Source organism: Pristiophorus japonicus, chromosome 11 (assembly GCF_044704955.1).
Source record: "Pristiophorus japonicus isolate sPriJap1 chromosome 11, sPriJap1.hap1, whole genome shotgun sequence".
Classification (NCBI taxonomy): Eukaryota; Metazoa; Chordata; class Chondrichthyes; family Pristiophoridae; genus Pristiophorus; species Pristiophorus japonicus.
Window position 1 is genome coordinate 77,371,565 of NC_091987.1, and position 19,567 is coordinate 77,391,131.

Consider the following 19,567-nt stretch of genomic DNA (forward strand, 5'->3'; position numbering starts at 1 on the left):
CAGATGTAAATCACTTCCAGTGATATGCCCATTTGGTGATAAGGAAATATGTACCTTTTAGCACCCTGGAGACATTGTCTGGAAATCATGGACATGGCTGAGGTACTAAATGAGAACTCTGCATCTGTATTTACCAAGGAAGAGGGCATTGCCAATGCTACAGTAAACAAGGCTAATCATCTTTCGAGCCAGGGGTGGTGCCAGAAGGCTGGAGGATTACAAATGTCACACCCTTGTTCAAAAATAGGAGAGAAGGATAAACCTGGCAATTACAGGCCCATCAGTTTAACATCAGTGGTGGGGAAACTTTTAGAAGCAATAATCTGGGAGAAAATTAACAGCCACTTGAATAAGCATGGACTAATAAAAGAAAGCCAGCACGGAATTGTTACAGGCAAATTGTGTCAATTTTGATGAAGCATCGGAGGGTAGATGAGGGCAGTGTAGTCGATGTTGTGTATATGGACTTGATAAAGTAACACCAGGCTTGTTAGCAAAATTGAAGCCCATGGGATAAAAAGGGCAGTAACAGCATGGATATAAAATTGGCTAAGGGACAGAGTTGTGGTGAATGATTGTTTTTCGGACTGGAGGAAGGTATACAGTGGTGCTCACAATGAATATACAGTCCCTTGAGGAATAAAAACTCCACTGAAAAAGTGGTACAGCCATGACTAACTAGAGAAGATAAGGATAGTATTACATTAAAAGACGCTTACAATGCCACCAAAAAGTAGTAAGTCTGAGGATTGGGAGGGTTTTTAAAAAAAAATCAGCAACGAATGACGAAGAAATTGATAGAGGGAGAAAATAGAATGAGAGTAAACTAGCAAGAAATATAAAAACAAATTGCAAGAGCTTTTACAAGTATGTAAAAAGGAAGAGTTCTTTTTAAAAAAACACCAGTTCCAACTGTCGCAGGACGGGAGAGTGGAGAGCACCAGTTCAAACTGTCACAGGAGCATCCAGTCGTGCCCCGGTAACTGCCCCCAAAGGAAGTGGAGTGTGGGAAATTGCACTCCGCTTCCATTGAGGGGTGGCAAGGCCAATTCTGCGGCGGGAGGACTTCCACGCTAGGGGCTAAAATTCCCAGCCTCAGAAGGTTACCGCCCCCAAGATGGGAGCCTGTGCGGGGAGGCAGAGGGAAGTTGAGGGGAGACGGGGGCGCGGAATGGAGGGGAGAGTGGTGGAGGTGGGGGGCGGAGAAACCCAGGGCGGGGGACAGGAGGGGCCACATTGCAGCGAAGGTCTGGGAGGGGGCGAAGTGTGTTGGAGGGGCGGGCCTGGGGGCTCTGTGCCTCGTTACGGGGAGTGTTCAGAGTGGGGTGGACGGGTTGACTGCGCTGATGGTGGTTGGTGGACGTGGTGTGGTTGGCGTGGCTCCGGGGTGGCCGGGGCTGGGGGCTTGACATCTGGGGGTGTTCGGCATTTGGGAAGGATTCTGACGGGACGGGGTGGGGGGGGGAGGGGAAGTGTTCCCGGTGTTGGGTGGGTTCGGAGCCTGGGGGGGGTGCACACGGTCTTGGGATGGGGGATGGGCTGTTTGGGGCTGGGATTGGGAGAGACTTCTTAACTCGGGGAGTTGTTGACCTGTGGGGTTCCCTGCCGCGGAGAGTTGTTGATGCCAGTTCATTGGATGTGTTCGGGAGGGAGTTGGATGTGGTCCTTGCGGCTGGGGGGATTGGGGGGTGTGGAGGGTGCTGGGGTGGGTGATCAGCCATGATCTTGTTGAATTGCGGTGCAGGCTCGAAGGGCCGAATGGCCTACTCCTGCACCTATTTTCTATGTTTCTATAAGAGACTAGCAAAAGTAAATGTGGGTTCCTTAGAGGCAGAGACAGGAAAAATTATAAAGGGGAATAAGGAAATGGCAGGGACGTTTAGCAAATAGTGTCTTTTTTCACACAAGACACAAAACACACTTGTGAAAATTGCAGGGAAACAAAGGTCTAATGTGAGTAATGAACTTATAATAATTATTAAAGAAAAAGTAAATAATGGGACTAAAAGCTGAAAAATTCCCTGGACCTGATGGCCTGCACCCGAGGGCTTTACAAGAGGTGGCGGCAGAGATAGTGGATGCATTGGTTTGGATCTTCTAGTATTCGCTAGATTCTAGAACAGTCCCAATCTGGATTGGAAGGTAGCAAATAAACCCCCACTCTGAAAGAAAGGAGGGAGAGAAAAAACAGAACTATAGGCCAGTTAGTCTGAAATCAGTAGTAGGGAAAATGAGAGAGGCTATTAAGGACGTGGTAACAGGGCATTTGGAAAATCACTGTGAATAGAGAGTCAACATGATTTTATGAAAGGGAAATCTTGTTTGACAAATCTATCATATAACTGGAAGCGGTAGATGAGGGAGAACCAGTGGATGCAGTAGATTTGGATTTTCAAAAAGCATTCAATAATGTACCACACAATCGGATGTTGCACAAGATTAGGACTCATGGGATTGGGGTAATATATTAGCACGGACTGAGGATTGGTTAACGGATGGAAAACAGAGAGTAGGAATAAACAGGTCATTTTCGGGTTGGCAGGGTGTAAATAGTGGAATGTCACAAGGATTAGTGCTTGGGTCTCAGCTATTTACAATCTATATCAATGACTTAGACGAGGGAACAGAGTGCAATGTATCCAAGTTTGCTGACAATACAAAGCTTAGGAGGGAAAGTAAGCTGTGAGGAGGATGCAGAGACTGCAAAGGCATATAGATCAGTTAAGTGATTGGGCAAGAAGATGGCAGATGTAGGGAAGTGTAGGAAGATTGGAAAAGCAGAATATTTTTAAAAGGCGAGACGAGTAAATGTTATGCAGAGGGATTTGGTGGTCCTTGTTAACGAATCACAGAAAGTTGCTGGTGCAGCAAGCAATTAGGAAGGCAAATAGTACATTAGCCTTTATTGCAAGGGGGGTTGGAGTACAAGAGTAAGGAAGTCTTGCTGCAAGTATATAGGTCTTTGGTGAGACCAAACTTGGAGTACAGTGTATAGTTTTGGTCTCTTTACCCAAAGAAGGATATACTTACTTTGGAAGGGGTGCATCGAAGGTTCACTTCCTGGGATGAGAGGGCTGTCCTATGAAGAGAGATGGAGTAGAATGGGTCTATATTTTCTGGAGTTTAGAACAATGAGAGATGATCTCATTGAAACGTATAAACTTGTTAAGAGTTCTCGACAGGTGGAGATGCTGAGAGAAAAAACAGAAAATGCTGGAAATACTCAGCAGGTCAGAGTTAACGCTTCAGATCGATGACCATTTGTCATCGTTCTGACAAAGGTCATTGACCTGAAACGTCAACTCTTGTTTCTCACTTCACAAATGCAACCTGGCCTGCTGAGTATTTCCAGTATTTTCTGTTTTTATTTCAAATTTCCAGCATCCATTCTATCATGATATTGTATTAGATGCTGAGAGTCAGTTATCCCTGGTTGCAGAGTCTGGAACTAGGCTCAGATAAGGGGTTGGCCATTTAAGACTGAAATGAGGAGGAATTTCTTCACTCAGAGGGTTATGAATCTTTGGAATTTTCTACCCGAGAGAGCTGTGGATGCTCAGTCGATGAGTATATTCAAGACTGAGATCGCTAGATTTTTGGGCACGAAGGATATCAAGGGATATGGGGATAAGGCGGGAAAGTTGAGTTGATGTAGACATTCAGCCATGATCGTATTGAATGACAGAGCAAGCTTGAGGGGCCGTATGGCCTACTCCTGCTCCTATTTCTTATGTCATGTTCCACAGGGTTTAGTATTAGGACCACTGCTGTTTTTGATATACATTAAATTACTTGGACTTGGGGGTGCAGGGCACAATTTCAAAATTTGCAGATGACAAAACCTGAAAGTGTAGTAAACAGTGAGGAAGATAGTAACAGACTTCAAGAGGACATAGACAGGCTGGTGGAATGGGTACAGACTTGGCAGATGAAATTCAACGCAGAAAAATGTGATGATACATTTTGGTAGAATGTGGAGCGACCATACATACTAAATGATACAATTTTCAAGGGTGTGCAAGAACAGAGATACCTGGGGCTGCTTATACACAAATCTTTGAAGGTGACAGGACAGGTTATCAAAGCAGCGAATAAAGCATATGGGATCCTGGGCTTTATAAATAGAGGCAGAGAGTACAAAAGTTAAGAGGTTATGCTAAACCTATAAAAAAAACACTAGTTCAGCCTCAGCTGGAACAGTGTGTCCAATTCTGGGCACCGCATTTGAAGAAGGACGTGCAGATTTTGGAGAAGGTACAGAAGAGATTTACTAGAATGGTTCCAGGGATGAGGGATTACAGTTATGTGGACAATCTTTGTTGGATACGACAGACTGCCAAGAGAATGGACAGACTGGAGAAGCTGGGATTGTTCTCCTTAGAACAGAGAAGGCTAAGAGAAGGTTTGATGGAGGTGTTTAAAATCATGATGTGTTTAGATAGAGTAAATAAAGAGAAACTATTTCCAATGGCCGATGGGTCGATAACAAGAGGGCACAGATGAGGAAAACCTTTTTTTTTTTTAAAAACACATGTGGTAAGGATTTGGAATGCACTGCCTGATAGGGTGGTGGAAACATATTGATTAGCAGCTTTCAAAAGGGAATTGGATAAATATTTGAAGCAGAAAAAATTGTAGGGATATGAAGAGCAGGGGAGTGGGACTAATTGGATTGCTCTTCAAAAGAGCCAGCGCAGACACAATGGGTGGAATGGCCTCCTTCTGAGCTGTACTATTCTATGATTCTTATCACAACTTAAGAAATGATACCCAGAGATTCCACACAATGCTGTGGAAATGCTCCAGCTGACCTGAACTTTGTCATAGCCAGTCACTGGAGTGGGGGGAGGACTCTTTAAAGGCATGCTGCTTTTCATAGCCACTCCTGTCATAGTGCCTATGTTCTGCTGGCTTTAAAAAAAAATAAAAGTGCTAACAGTTTCTTTAGTTGTCTTCCATAAAAAAAAACTATCAAATGGTGGGTTATATACCTGCTGCTGTAGCTCCCATGGTGATGATGCTCAAAGAACCCATGCCAATATATGAAGCAATATATTACCAAGTTCAGATCATGCACAGCAGGCTACATTTGGTCCTTAATCAGGCACAGCAACAGACTCTGAAAATTATCTGATCAGAAGCTGTGTAGCCAATTAACTCTTGTCAGTAAATTTGTTAGCCACATGCACGATCCACTTAGACTCCTTGAAGAGAACCTCAGGCTTTCTCTCCTGCATTGTCACACTCCCACACTTTAAGAAGGCCTACCGACTGTGTGCTCAGGAGGGCTTCCATTGAAACTCATGATTAGATGCTGATATTTTGTGTACACTTGTCCAGACCTTTGTGATTGTAGCCCATATTGACATAGGCCACCAGAAACCTGGTGAAAGCTTTCTGATGTGGTCCACAAAATCTGGAAGAATGGTTCCACTCCAGGTTGAGGAGAACACGTTAATACATTAACAATTTACATGACTCATGTTAAACTCCTCTGTATATTTGCAGCTTTGGTATAACAATGCATCCATAGGCAATTTGTCACCACCTTCCTTCACTCACTTTTCAAGGGAGTCTTATTCCCAATTGCCTATACATATACAGGAGTGTTTTACATCAGATATATGGGTTTCAACTGGCTTTAGAGAACTAATCATCCCCACTATAGACAGAATTATGGCTTATTGATTCCACTATCACTGATGATCATCTTCATGTCAAATTTGTTATGCATTGCGCCCTGTAGTACCCAGTTATATTGCCTGGTAAAGGCTGCCAAATTCATGTTTGCTAGAATACTCCTTCCCAGAATCTAGATATGCCTCGGAGGAACCAGTGCCCAGTGAAAATTGTAGAGACTGAGATCATGTCAAGGCAGCTATAGTTGCATTGCGCATTCCCCTCACTAGGGGGCTAGGAGAACAAAACCATGCTTTCTTGACTTATGATTTATGAGGCCCCCAATAACCTTCAAGAATATTCATACTTTGCAGATTATATTCCCGCAGAGATAGTCAAAACAAACGGTACCCTATCACAACTGGTAGCAGAATTGCTGCAGTAGTACTGTCCTGGGCAGTGCAGTACCGCCTAAGAGACCATCATTGAAGCAATCTTACAGAAGCTAAATACTGCTGATTCCGGAAATCTGAAATAAAAACAGAAAATGCTGAAAATCAGGTCAGGCAGCATCCGTGGAAAGAGAAAGAGTTAACGTCTCAGGTCGGTGACCTTACGTCAGAACTCGAAGCAATCTTGCCTGTTTAGAGTCCAACATTACTAGACATATAGCTGCCTCCTTGAAAGGATCATAATCTACCCTTGATTTACACAGAATGTTTTTGTTATCTGTGCCAACATTCTTTTGCTATCAATAAACTCACCACACTGACAGCTGTGAGACCGACATTATTTCAAGTTAAATTCTTAGCATTGTGTGTGAATAAGTGTCCAGCAACAGTCAACTAGCCATAACTGAAATTATTTGCATACTGTGTATGCTAAATTACACTGGGAACGAGATGCAACAACTCCTCATTGGTGTGTTCCATGAACCATAAGCAAATTTAGCAAGTTGCAGTATTAAGTTTAGGTGACCCATGCTGACCCAATACAAAGACACTTGCTTTGTTTTAATGGAAGCAATGTATTGCATGTGTCAACGTGGAAAGACGCACTGCATTTCCTCAACCCAGCCACACGTGCAAAATTGTGAAGACATTTTCATGTGCGTGATTAGCACATGGTTCCCTCAAACCTATCAAACTAGATTATACTCCGAGTGTGTGGAATGAAGTACGAGTTTCTTCCTTGAAGCTGTAAAATGTCTATTCAGTTCATTATATCTTTAATGAAGAATGTGAAATAAATGCAAAACTGAATGATGACTGAAGAAAATTGTTCAATTTACTGATCCTCAGCATAGGAGTGAAGGGCGAAATAAAAATGGGGAGGAAAAAAAAAAAAATCGCAAACCTGCATCATTCAGCCACTTTTCAAGCAATGGTTTCAGCTTGCACATGTTCTTAAAGCTGAGGTTCAAGGCTTCAAAACGAGAGATTGTAGTTTGGCTGAAATCATTTCCATAGAGTTTTCCCATGGCAAGTCCTACATCACCCTGATGAGATATGGAGAAAGAAATACAATTTTTTTTAATACTTTGTCACCACAACTCCATATTGAATCCCAGGGATAATCAATACAAAAATCCAACCAGATGCACATTATTTAGTCAGTTCTTGAAGACCACAGGGTTGGTAACAACACATAACTGAATTATATTTCCCAAATATGAGCAAAATGGTGGCAGTGTCATTTAGCAACAACTGAACAATGAGTAGGATAGGCAAATGTAGCTATGAAGAAGTTCATGGTTATCCCACACTCCTGTTAGCATGGCCAATATCAGAAACTGTTTAAAAGAAATCAATTGTGATGCCAAATTTTAGAAACAGGAACAAATATCTAGACATCAACATGCATCAGGTAAAGTGGTTACTCTATTGCTCTCCCTCGCTATAGCAGCCACCAATATACTTCCCTCCTTTAGTTTGGAGGATTCGAGAATTTGGGTCATGAACTTCAAAACTCGGACCAAATATCTCTACAATCAGAAAATAGGAAGTCTGCTTTAAACAAGTTGATCACATCCACCCTTTTAAAAGAACAAATCTTTAAAAAAGTTAATTTGATGTTCATGTTTATGTTGCCATGTCTTTCCCTCCATCTTGCCCATTTAACTAAACAAAGAAATATAAATGTAAGCCCACAGTTAAAAAGGTCTAATCAGTTGCTCTGACTATCAAAAGTTACAATGCTATGGAACAGCAGCTGCAACTGAATGGGAAGTTTGAGATAATATATATATAATGCCATCCACAAAATGCTGTCATACTCTGATGGATTAATCTAACAGATAATTAATAGTCTATTCCACTTTTTAATGCCTATTCAAGTGTAATCCTAATTTAAGGGTAAAATTTGAAAGTCAACTTGTTTATGGAAGACTAGAGCATAAAATAACGATTACATTCAATTACATTTCTAGATTTGCCGTACACATATATAATACAAATATACCCAAAAGTGATTTGTAACTTTAAAATGCAAGTTTATCCGCAAAGGTACAGTTTGCTCCCATTTCTTATTTTAGTTAGATGACAAAAGGAAAAGCTGTGCTGGCCTGGAACAGTTCACAGATACACACAATCCACTCGAATATGGAGAATGGCCACTTGAGCAAGTCACCAAGATGGCTGCTGCTGATTATAGAGTAATACCTCAAACAGTTACCACCTTCAAGAAGCAAGTAAAATGAGAAAACAGGAGGGAACTCCCATCAATGCATTATGTTTCAAAGAACTCATCAATAGATCCCAAAGTGATGTTATCATAATCTGAAAGAGTTAATAGACTTCAGAATCTTAGTATGCTAGAACCATACAATTTTATAGCCATCATAAATGTAATTCTGCACTGGAGCACCAATATCTAAACTGTCCAGTATTGCCAAAATATTTTAATTGATTTGATTTTGAAACTCATCTCCTATACATATTCCTCCCAAGTCCACAGCCTGTGTTTTTAAGGTATAACATTGTGGAAAATCAGTGTACAGTGAAGAGTAGACTGTATTTGCAGGGTCAAACAATACAAGAACATAAGAAAAGTTAATTTTATGTTCATGTTTCTGTTGCCATGTCAGGACATAAGCAGGAGTATGCCACCTGGCCCCTCGAGCTTGTTCTGCCATTTAATATCATGGCTGATCTGATCATGGACTCAGCTCCACTTCCCTGCCCGCTCCCCATAACCCTTTATTCCCGTATTGTTCAAAAATCTGTCTATCTCCGCATTAAATATATTCAATAACCCAGCTTCCACAGCTCTCTGGGGCAGAAAATTCTATAGATTTACAACCCTCAGAAGAAATTCCTCCTCATCTCAGTTTCAAATGGGTGGCCCCTTATTCTGAGACTATGTCCCCTAGTTTTAGTTTCCCTTATGAGTGGAAATATCCTCTCTGCATCCACCTTGTCGAGCCCCTTCTATCTTTATATGTTCCGATAAGATCACTTCTCATATAGGCCAATGCTCCAATTCATTTTTTTTTGAGTCTCCACAGTTTTTCTGTTTTTATAAACAGCATGTATAGCACTGCAACTTTAGTCTATTATGCACTAAGTAACAACTTAAAATGTCTTGCACGTGAAATGCCACAAGTAAAACAACCAGCATCTTACTAGAACATTGTTATTTATGCAAGTTTTCATTGCATGAACTATATTTTGTAACATGCAGCAATTTAATTTAATTTAAAATTATGAACGATACAGCCCATCAATAGGCTATTTTGCAAACAGTTACAATAGTTCACTTGTAAAAAATGAAAACGGGTTTCCCTACCTGAGTGAACCCGAGTTTGATACGTCTCTGTTTAAACGTCTTGGCAAACTGTTCAAGTTCCTCAAGGTCACTAGGCTCCTCTATGTTAGGAGTATCTACGCGCTTTGGTGTCGACTGGCTCTGCTGAACCGACTGGATAGGAGCTGTTGCTATCGTTGTGCGTGTCGGTGTTGCTGGCTGAAAGAAATCAAACTTCAATAAGTGAGTTTTAAAAATTTATGATGCATATGTCAGCCCAAAGTCATGAAGAAAGTTGCAATAAAATTCCCCCACATCCCCCACAAGAAAGATTATAAGTAACCACAATTTACATGGATAAGAATCACTACAACTTAAATTTCATTCCTGAATTACTGGACCAGTTCAAATAACTTCTGAGGGAAATAGGGAGTTAAGGTAACCTTCCTTGCCCATATATGCCAGTGTAAGATTTGGGGAAAAAGTGGGGGGGGGGGCAGGGGATGGTGTTGGGGGAAGAGGGGTTCATTTAAACTCAGCAGTACTATATACGGCTGCCAGAAATTCTTCAACAAGCTTCATAAATATTATATTGAAGAAATGGGCCATCCTTGTCCCCAAGAGGTCTCTAAGACATCTACATTTTGGTATGTATACCCACATACGTTTCCTTCCACTTTCATTGATTGCCATGCATCCAACAAGGTACGGTACAATCACTGAGATTAAGGTGCAATCGTCTTCTCTGAGTAAAGGTCTGATCCACATGCTCTGGTTCTTGCACATCAGCCACTTGCACAAAAACCCTTGCCTCCAAGAACCTGCAAGTCAAATCCACAATTGTGTGTGTACTTGTATGGGCACTTTGACTACAATTCTCTGTCTGCTCTCACCCACATCTTACTACACCATGCTCTTTGCTACTCCCTTGCTGATATTCTTTCCTGCTGCTGCTCCAAGCTGGAGCTCCTGACCCACAGGATGGGCTTGTAGTTTGCAAATGCTCTACACTACGCACCTTCCTCTGTGCAAAAAAGCACCATATAATTACAAGTTGTTGTTGTTGTGCTCCCACTGCAGCAGGTTCTTTTGAGGCCACATTAGAAATTGCCTCATTTCCTTCTCCCACTGCAGATCCTCTCTCCTGCCCCCCTGCTTTCTGGAAGTGAACATCTCCAACCATTTTCCTGTTTCTCTTTTCACTTTCCTTACCTTTTTTGCAGCTCTCATGTCACTCTGCAAATGTCTATTCCCTTGCTAACCTCATCCGCAACCTCATCCTGGAAGAATCCATCAAGATCCTGAGCTTTGCAAAAGTCTGACTGAGGGTGACTCATTCCTTTTCACCAATACTGACCCAAATGGTCACTATATTCCTCACCCAAACTACCATGGTTGTAGTGTGGCTGTTATTTTCAGATCCCCCTCTGTCCTTTTCCCATAATCGGCCACAACCCTTCCCGTCTATTCTTCAAAATCCTCATTTATCCATTTCAAGTCAGTTGGTCACCTCAGCATCAAAATCTCTTCTTAATCTTTGCACTATGTCAGTCAATCTTCATCCTCAGCAAGTTGAACTTACACCTAAATTTTCGTACACCTTCTCAACAGACTTGTCTATCCTTTAACCCTAATAAATCCCTCCATCCCCAGTCATTCCTTCTTAATATCATGAGGTCCCACTAAGTCAGAGATCTCAAATCACCCTCAAAGCCATCTACAATATATATATTTTTTTTAAGAAGATCATACAAGATCAGGAATAGAAACCAGAAGACCCTTTTTTTTTCCACACCAATACCAATTAGTCTCCACTAAACGTTAACTTAGAAAACATTGGTTTACCAAATAAATGGGGAATGTCAATTAAGATGGACAAATTGTAACTGAAGAAAGATCTTAATATAAATACCTAGCAATTTTGAACGTTAGGTACTACATTTTCAAGTGTTACACCAACTCAAGCAAAAGCGAAGACAGCAAAGTTTTGAGAAGCTTAAGATACTCAAGTAAATTTTAGTGCATAGTTTTGTTCCCAATAAACTGACCTGCGTGCTGAAAGTGATGCTTGGCTGAGACTGCAGGAGGTTGGCTTGGCTTTGCTGAGGTAGTTGTTGTAGAAGGTTCTGGGCTTGTACGAGACCTAACATGATGAATACAAAAACAAGTATTTTTTTTCAACAAATTCCCGTCTGTTTTTAAAAATGTACTAAGTCTTCAATTGAAACAATAAATATTCCCCAAGAACGAATGGGTATCTTGCATCAGTTGTAAGAGGAGTAAACAATCATGAATACCGAAAATCTGAAATAAAATAGCAAATGCTGGAAACTTACACCAGGTTGGTCAACATCCAAAGATGATAAGTTAATGTTTCGGATATAGTTCTACAATATGGCACTTTTTAAATTGATATTTTTGGTGATTTATTTTCTTTCCGTTAACATGAGGAATGTAAAGTATACAATATTTCTTTCTATTTTTGCCACCATGTCAAGAATTCAACCATCAGGCATAGTCAGCCAAAGCCAGAGTAAAGTTGCATTTGCTCTTCTTCAATCACAGATTAACAAGCTTTCATGGTACCACTGCATTTTTTCACTTCCCACATTGGCCTTGGTGTGCAAAAATGCCAATTTAGCACCGACATGTCCTAAAATCTACGAGCTGAGACCAACCAAACTTTTCCACACGGAATTCTTATGGAATGAAAATATACTTTGCCAACTATCAATCGGAAATTAATTTAAAACCAGATCCTGGGAAATGAGAGGACAGTTTTCTAACCAACAGCAGCACCAGTTCCATCTAAAGCCAAATATAGACAACAAAATTTACAAGTTGCTTCTGTAAAACCAAGACTGCAATGGTGCCAATGTCAGTGAAAATGAAACAAATACAAGACTGCCTGGACCACCACATCAAGGGCATCAATTGTGAATTTGGTAAGAACGAAATATTCTGAATATCATCACAACTATCAGCTTGGGAAGTGACCAAGAAGCTTGATTTACAGAAGTACAAATCTACATAAGTTCACTCTATCCATAAACTGACTTAACAAAAATGATGGACAGAAGGACTCTATTACATATTCAGGCCTACTATAGATACCTTCTTGGGTTCAGTGGTGTCAGTTACTTCTGTAAGATGGTCAGACTGCTAACTTTTATGGGAGTTAACTCACACTGCCCTACATCTACTTGTGCAATAGCATAAATGGGGTGCTGATAGTAACACCTTGTGAGTGTCAGCTGTGGCTCAGTGGGTAGCACACTTGCCTCTGAGTCAGAAGTTTGTGGGTTCAAGTCCCACTCCACAGACTTGAGTACATAAATCTAGATTGACACTCCACTAGGTGCTGTCTTTTGGATGAGACGTTAAACCGAGGCCCCGTTTTCTCCCTCAGGGCGACATAAAAGATCCCATGACACTATTTCGAAGAAGAGCAGGGGAGTTATCCCTGATGTCCTGGCCATTATTTATCTCTCAATCAATAGATCATTTGGTCATTATCACACTGCTGTTTGTAGGAGCTTACTGTACGCACATTGACCGGCGCGTTTCCCACATCACAACAGTGACTACACTCCAAAAGTACTTCATTGGCTGTAAAGCGTTTTGAGATGTCCGGTGGTCGTGAAAGGCGCTATATAAATGCAAGTCTTTCTTTCTTAACCAGATACTCCTGTCTTTCCCATGTGCTCTCAATGTCTCAAACTTTTCCAAAAGAAAGCACTTGGCAAGACGAGGCATGATACATGAAAATAAAGCATCTTATTAATTTGTATAAGCATACAGAACAGCAGTTATGATCGAACGGCCTTAATTCAATCAGTACAACTTATCTTTGCATAATGATACAAAATAAAGAACCGCCACATTCTTCTACATCAGTGGGTTGGTTACTTGACTTAAACTTCTAAACATCCTCGAGAATGTTTAACCTCCTAGTCTTGGTAAAGCCCTCAGAGCTTTCTCTCCAAGACCTGACTGACAAGCCTGTCTGTGTTTTATCTCCTTCTGTTCACAGCCAATAGGCTCAAAGACTTTCTAACATAATGCGTATGAGGTGTTTTAATTTCAAACAGACTGTAAATAATATACAATTTGCTAATCTGTGGGGAAATAAAATTAAACCTATCAAATTAGAATCTTAATTACCTATCGCCAGGGCCTTTTTTCCCCCAATTTATGGGCTCAAAATTGGCCAGGAGTTGCTCCGTTTTTATTGGAGCAACTTGATTTTTCTGAAGTATCTTAAAAATCTCCATCTTGTGCCAGTGTATTAGTGGGGGCAGTATTAGTCAAAAAGGGGGCGTTACCAGCCACCTGCACCCGTTTTAGCCATTAAGGCCACTTTGGACAACTAATAGTTGCTCCAAACTAACTTAGGCCAGTGTATGTGGCCGCACAGAAAACCCTTGCGGAGAGGTAAGAAATCAACGCAGGTAGGTACATCCGAGTCCATTCGGCTGGAGATAGGGGTGCGAAGGGAAGCAGAGAGGACCTTGCAAAGCACTAAACAAAGCACAACAACTTTCAAGAAGCATAAAAACACTGAAGAAGAAATAAAAAATAAAACGAAATCCTACCTTCATATCAAAACTCGGCCCGGGAAGTCAGCGGGCCGGCCGGTGCGTGAGGCCACTCGGCCGGGGATACGTGCGGGACGACAGGGAGAGCACAGGCCGCTGACATCCAAGTAGAAAATGACTTCTAAGACAAACTGCCAAGGGAGACATAGAATCTCGACTTCCACTGGGTGTCTGACTCACTCACTGTCTGACCGACCGACTCTCTCTCTGACCGCTGCGTTCGCGCTCTCTCTCTCTCCGACCGCCTCGCTTGCGCGCTCTCTCTCTCTGCCTCGCTTGCGCGCTCTCTCTCACCGCCTCGCTTGCGCGCTCTCTCTCTCTCACCGACGCGCTCGCTCTCTCTCTCTCACCGACGCGCTCGCTCTCTCTCTCTCACCGACTGTCTCACTCTCACCGACCGCCTCTCTCTTTCACTCTCTCACCAACCACCTCCCTCTCTCTCTCTCTCACCGACCATCTCTCTCTGACCGCCTCTCTCTCTCTCTCTCTCCGACCGCCTCGCTCTCGCTCTCTCCGACCGCCTCGCTCTCGCTCTCCCTCTCCCTCTCTGACCGCCTCTCTCTCTCTCTCTCTGACTGCCTCTCTCTTTGACCGCCTCTCTCTTTCTCTCTCTGACCGCCTCTCTCTCTCCCTCCCTCGCTCCCTCCGACCGCCTCGCTCGCTCCCTCCGACCGCCTCGCTCACTCTGAACGCCTCTCACTCTCTCTGACCGCCTCGCTCTCCCTCTCTCCGACTCGCCTCGCTCTCTCTCCCTCTCCCTCTCTCCGACCGCCTCACTCTCCCCTCTCTCCGACCGCCTCGCTCTCTCCCTCTCACCGCCTCGCTCGCCCCCCCCTCTCCCTCCGACCGCCTCGCTCGCCCCCTCCCTCTCGCTCCCTCCGCCTCGCTCGCCCCCTCCCTCCGACCGCCTCGCTCGCCCCCTCCCTCTCCCTCTCTCCGACCGCCTCGCTCGCCCCCTCCCTCTCCCTCTCTCCGACCGCCTCGCTCGCCCCCTCCCTCTCTCCGACCGCCTCGCTCGCCCCCTCCCTCTCCCTCTCTCCGACCGCCTCGCTCGCCCCCTCCCTCTCCCCGACCGCTTCGCTCGCCCCCTCCCTCTCCCCGACCGCCTCGCTCGCCCCCTCCCTCTCCCCGACCGCCTCGCTCGCCCCCTCCCTCTTCCCCTCTCCGACCGCCTCCCTCTCCCCATCCCTCTCTCCGACCGCCTCGCTCTCCCTCCCTCTCTCCGACCGCCCCGCTCCCCCTCTCTCTCTCCCTCTCTCCGACCGCACCGCTCCCCCTCCCTCCCTCTCTCCGACCGCCTCGCTCTCTCCCACTCCCCCTCCCTCTCTCTCCCTCCCCCTCCCTCTCTGACCGCCTTTCCCCCTCCCTCTCCCCCTCCCTCCGACCGCCTCGCTCTCTCTCCCTCTACCCCTCCCTCTCTCCAACCGCCTCGCTCTCCCTCCCTCTCTCCGACCGCCTCGCTCTCCCTCCCTCTCTCCGACCGCCTCGCTCTCCCTCCCTCTCCGACCGCCCCGCTCCCCCTCTCTCTCTCCCTCTCTCCGACCGCACCGCTCCCCCTCCCTCCCTCTCTCCGACCGCCTCGCTCTCTCCCGCTCCCCCTCCCTCTCTCCGACCGCCTCGCTCTCTCTCCCTCCCCCTCCCTCTCTCCGACCGCCTCGCTCTCCCTCCCTCTCTCCGACCGCCTCGCTCTCCCTCCCTCTCTCCGACCGCCTCGCTCTCCCTCCCTCTCTCTCTGACCGCCTCGCTCTCTCTCCCTCTCCCTCTCTCCGACCGCCTCGCTCTCTCTCTCTCCCCCTCCCACTTCCTCTCTCCGACCGCCTCGCGCTCTCTCCCTCTCCCACTCCCTCTCTCCGACCGCCTCGCTCTCTCCCCCTCCCTCCCTCTCTCCGACCGCCTCGCTCTCCCTCCCTCTCTCCGACCGCTTCGCTCTCCCTCCCTCTCTCCGACCGCCTCGCTCTCCCTGACCGCCTCGCTCTCCCTCCCTCTCTCCGACCGCCTCGCTCTCCCTCCCTCTCTCCGACCGCCTCACTCTCTCTCCCTCTCCCCCTCCCTCTCTCCGACCGCCTCGCTCTCTCTCCCTCTCCCCCTCCCTCTCCCTCTCTCCGACGCCTCGCTCTCTCCGACCGCCTCGCTCTCTCTCTCCCTCTCCCCGACCGCCTCACTCTCTCTCCCTCTCCCCCTCCCTCTCTCCGACCGCCTCGCTCTCCCTCCCGCTCTCCGACCACCTCGCTCTCCCTCCCTCCCTCTCTCCGACCGCCTCGCTCTCCCTCCCTCTCTCCGACCGCCTCGCCCTCCCTCTCTCAGACCACCTCGCTCTCTCCCCCGCTCCCCCTCCCTCTCTCCGACCGCCTCGCTCTCTCTCTCCCTCCCTCTCTCCGACCGCCTCGCTCTCTCTCCCTCCCTCTCTCCGACCGCCTCGCTGTCTCTCCCTCCCTCCGACCGCCTCGCTCTCTCTCCCTCCCTCCGACCGCCTCGCTCTCTCTCCGACCGCCTCGCTCTCTCCGACAGCCTCGCTCTCTCTCCGACCCCCTCCCTCTCTCCGACCGCCTCGCTCCCCACCCCCCTCCCTCTCTCCGACCGCCTCGCTCTCTCTCCCTCTCCCTCTCCCCTCTCTCTCTCCCTCTCCCCCTCCCCGCTCTCTCTCCCTCTCCCTCTCCCCCTCCCCGCTCTCTCTCCCTCTCCCCCTCCCCGCTCTCTCTCCCTCTCCCTCTCCCCCTCCCCGCTCTCTCTCCCTCTCCCCCTCCCCCTCCCCGACCGCCTCGCTCGCCCGCTCCCTCCCTCCCACCGCCTCGCTCGCTCCCACCCACCGCCTCGCTCGCTCCCTCCCACCCACCGCCTCGCTCCCTCCCTCCCTCCCACCGCCTCGCTCCCTCCCTCCCTCCCACCGCCTCGCTCCCTCCCTCCCTCCCTCCCACCGCCTCGCTCGCTCCCTCCCTCCCACCGCCTCGCTCGCTCCCTCCCTCCCTCCCTCCCACCGCCTCGCTCGCTCCCTCCCTCCCACCGCCTCGCTCACTCGCTCCCTCCCACTGCCTCGCTCGCTCGCTCGCTCCCTCCCACCGCCTCGCTTGCTCTCTCCCACCGCCTCGCTCGCTCTCTCCCACCGCCTCGCTCGCTCGCTCTCTCCCACCGCCTCGCTCATGCGCTCTGATTATTCCAGCAGCCCGGCACACATCATGAGGCCACTCGGCCTGGGATAGGGGCGGGACGCATCGGGTCCCACACATGGGACAGGAACTACTGCGCATGCGCAAAACCTCCAGTGCGCATGCACTGAGCTGCCGGCACTGTTTTTCGCGCAGGGCACTAGCTCTGCCCCCTAATTGACAGCCCACGCCATGTCAAGTCATGGGAGAGGCCACAGAGCGGCCAGAATCCGAAGACATCTTTTCGGAGCAGTTTTCAGCCTACAAAGTCGGCGCATTTCTGGTGAGTGAGCCGAAAAAACGGGTGGGCCAATTTTGAGCCCTATGTGAGTACACTAAACTTTTAAAAAGCATTTAAAGGCAACACTTAATTTTCCCCAAAACCTCACTGAGGAAAAATGGTCAAAAATATCTGAAAACGTGAACGCCTTATTTGGAGAATCGCTTGTATTTCAGTTGCTCAATCTCTTGAATACTTACTCCAAGGTTACAGATGTATGTGTTATAGTTACGACAATTAGTCTAAACATAGAACATTCACAACAGGTCGAGTCAAGAGAGATATCCCTGGCAGGCAAGGGAACTCCATATTGTCAGCCTTGGTTGATATCAAGGCAAATTAAATTATCTCAAATCATCATTGTGCCACACAGGTGAGAGAAGAAAACCTACATTGTGTGTGGTCAGGAAAGAATCTTTGCTTGTGGCAAAATTTTCAGGGATATACAGAACCAACTGACGTAACAAGGGTAGTAGCTACAAAACTAAAATTTGTAGCTAATCCCATATGTACTAAGACTTGGCCTTGGTACATACGGGATTCCTATCTCTCTCTTCTGGCACCGTGCGCCCAATTCCTACTCGTGTCAATATTTGAAACACTGCAGCTTCCCTGAGATTTTCTTTAATTCCAGGTTAATACTGTCTCTCACCTTGTTGCCCCTGTGGCGTTTGTGAGATGATGAACTGCGTCGGCTGCAGGTTGGTGGTGATTGGGTGACCTGGCTGTACCAGAACAAACTGCTGCAGATTCAAGTTCTGCTGCTGTAATTGTTGTAACTGTTGCAGATCCTGCCAAATGAGGGGATAATCAGTGGACCGTATGGAGAAATTTAGCACATTAATCAAGTGTAAAAATGAATTATCGAACTAATCAACTTGTAGAATCTTGTAAAACATAATTATTACACCAACAGTTACTTCAAGAATTATAATAAAAATGGAAATATGCTTTTTTTGATTTGCGACTAAAAACCAACAATAAAATCTTGTTCTGGACAGTCAATTTGTATAGAAGGATCAAATAAGTATCTCTAGATTATAGAATTGAAAATTTATTTTTAACATGGTCCAATGCCTGGTTAGTTTTCTAAAATGGTGATTTGTAGTAGCGGGCTGAGAGCAGGCTACTTCTGAAAAGAGGCATCTACAGACTAGCCAGGATGTGGAGCAATTCCAAATCCTTGCTAAAATACCAAGTTATAGGCAACTGTCTGACCTCAGACGATCCGCTTTCTTGGAAACTGCTCAGATACTATGAAATCAAATTTGATTGAAGGAACTGTAACTGCAAGAAAGGTTTTTATTTAATGGGGCAGTTTTAATTAATTGTGAACAGTAGCCATCTTCCTTTGACACGGTTGACCACACCACCTTCCTCCAACCCCTCGCCACCGTCGCCCAGTTGGGTGAGACTGCACTCGCCAGGTTGCATTCTTATCAAATTGTACCCAGAGAATCACCCGCAATAGCTTCTGTTCCTGCTCCCGTACCATTACCTCAGGTGCCCCCAAAGATCTATTCTTGGCACCCTTGTTTTTCTCATCATCATCCTACCCCTTGGCGACACCATCAGAAAACACGGCATCAGTTTCCACATGTACGCCGACAACATCCAGCTCCACCTCACCACCACCCACCTCTCTCGCCCCCTCCACAGTCTCTAAATTGTCAGACTGCTTTTCGACATCCAGTAATGGATGAGTAGAAGTTTCCTCCAATTAAATATTGGAAAGACCGAAGCCATTGTCTTCGGTCCTCACCACAAACTCCATTCCCCAGCCACCGACTCCATCCCTCTCCCCAGCAACAATCTGAGGCTGAACTAGATTGTTCGTAACCTTGGTTTCATACGTGACCCCAAAATGAACTTCCGACTACATAGTCGCATGATCACGAAGACTGTCTATTTCCATCTCTGCCCCTGCCTCAGCTCATCTGCTGCTGAAACATAGAAAATAGGTGCAGGAGGAAGCCATTCGGCCCTTCGAGCCTGCACCACCATTCAAGAAGAACATGGCTGATCATTCACCTCAGTATCCCTTTCCTGCTTTCTCTCCATACCCCTTGATCCTTTTAGCCGTAAGGGCCATATCTAACTCCCTCTTGAATATATCCAATGAACTGGCATCAACACTGCGGTAGGGAATTCCACAGGCTAACAACTCTCTGAGTGAAGACGTT

General features: G+C 46.2%; 1 protein-coding gene across 11 annotated transcripts in view; it reads right to left on the reverse strand.

Annotated features, from left to right (window-relative positions):
- pou2f1b (POU class 2 homeobox 1b) overlaps window positions 1-19,567 on the reverse strand; it is a 186,258-nt gene that overhangs the window by 51,249 nt on the left and 115,442 nt on the right. For all 11 annotated transcript variants that reach the window (XM_070893577.1, XM_070893575.1, XM_070893579.1 and 8 more), the window contains 4 exons: window positions 18,037-18,175; window positions 11,412-11,506; window positions 9,406-9,582; window positions 6,976-7,117 (listed from right to left, as the gene is read on the reverse strand). In XM_070893577.1, coding sequence (XP_070749678.1) covers window positions 6,976-7,117; window positions 9,406-9,582; window positions 11,412-11,506; window positions 18,037-18,175 — 553 coding nt within the window. The remainder of the gene's footprint in view (window positions 1-6,975; window positions 7,118-9,405; window positions 9,583-11,411; window positions 11,507-18,036; window positions 18,176-19,567) is intronic.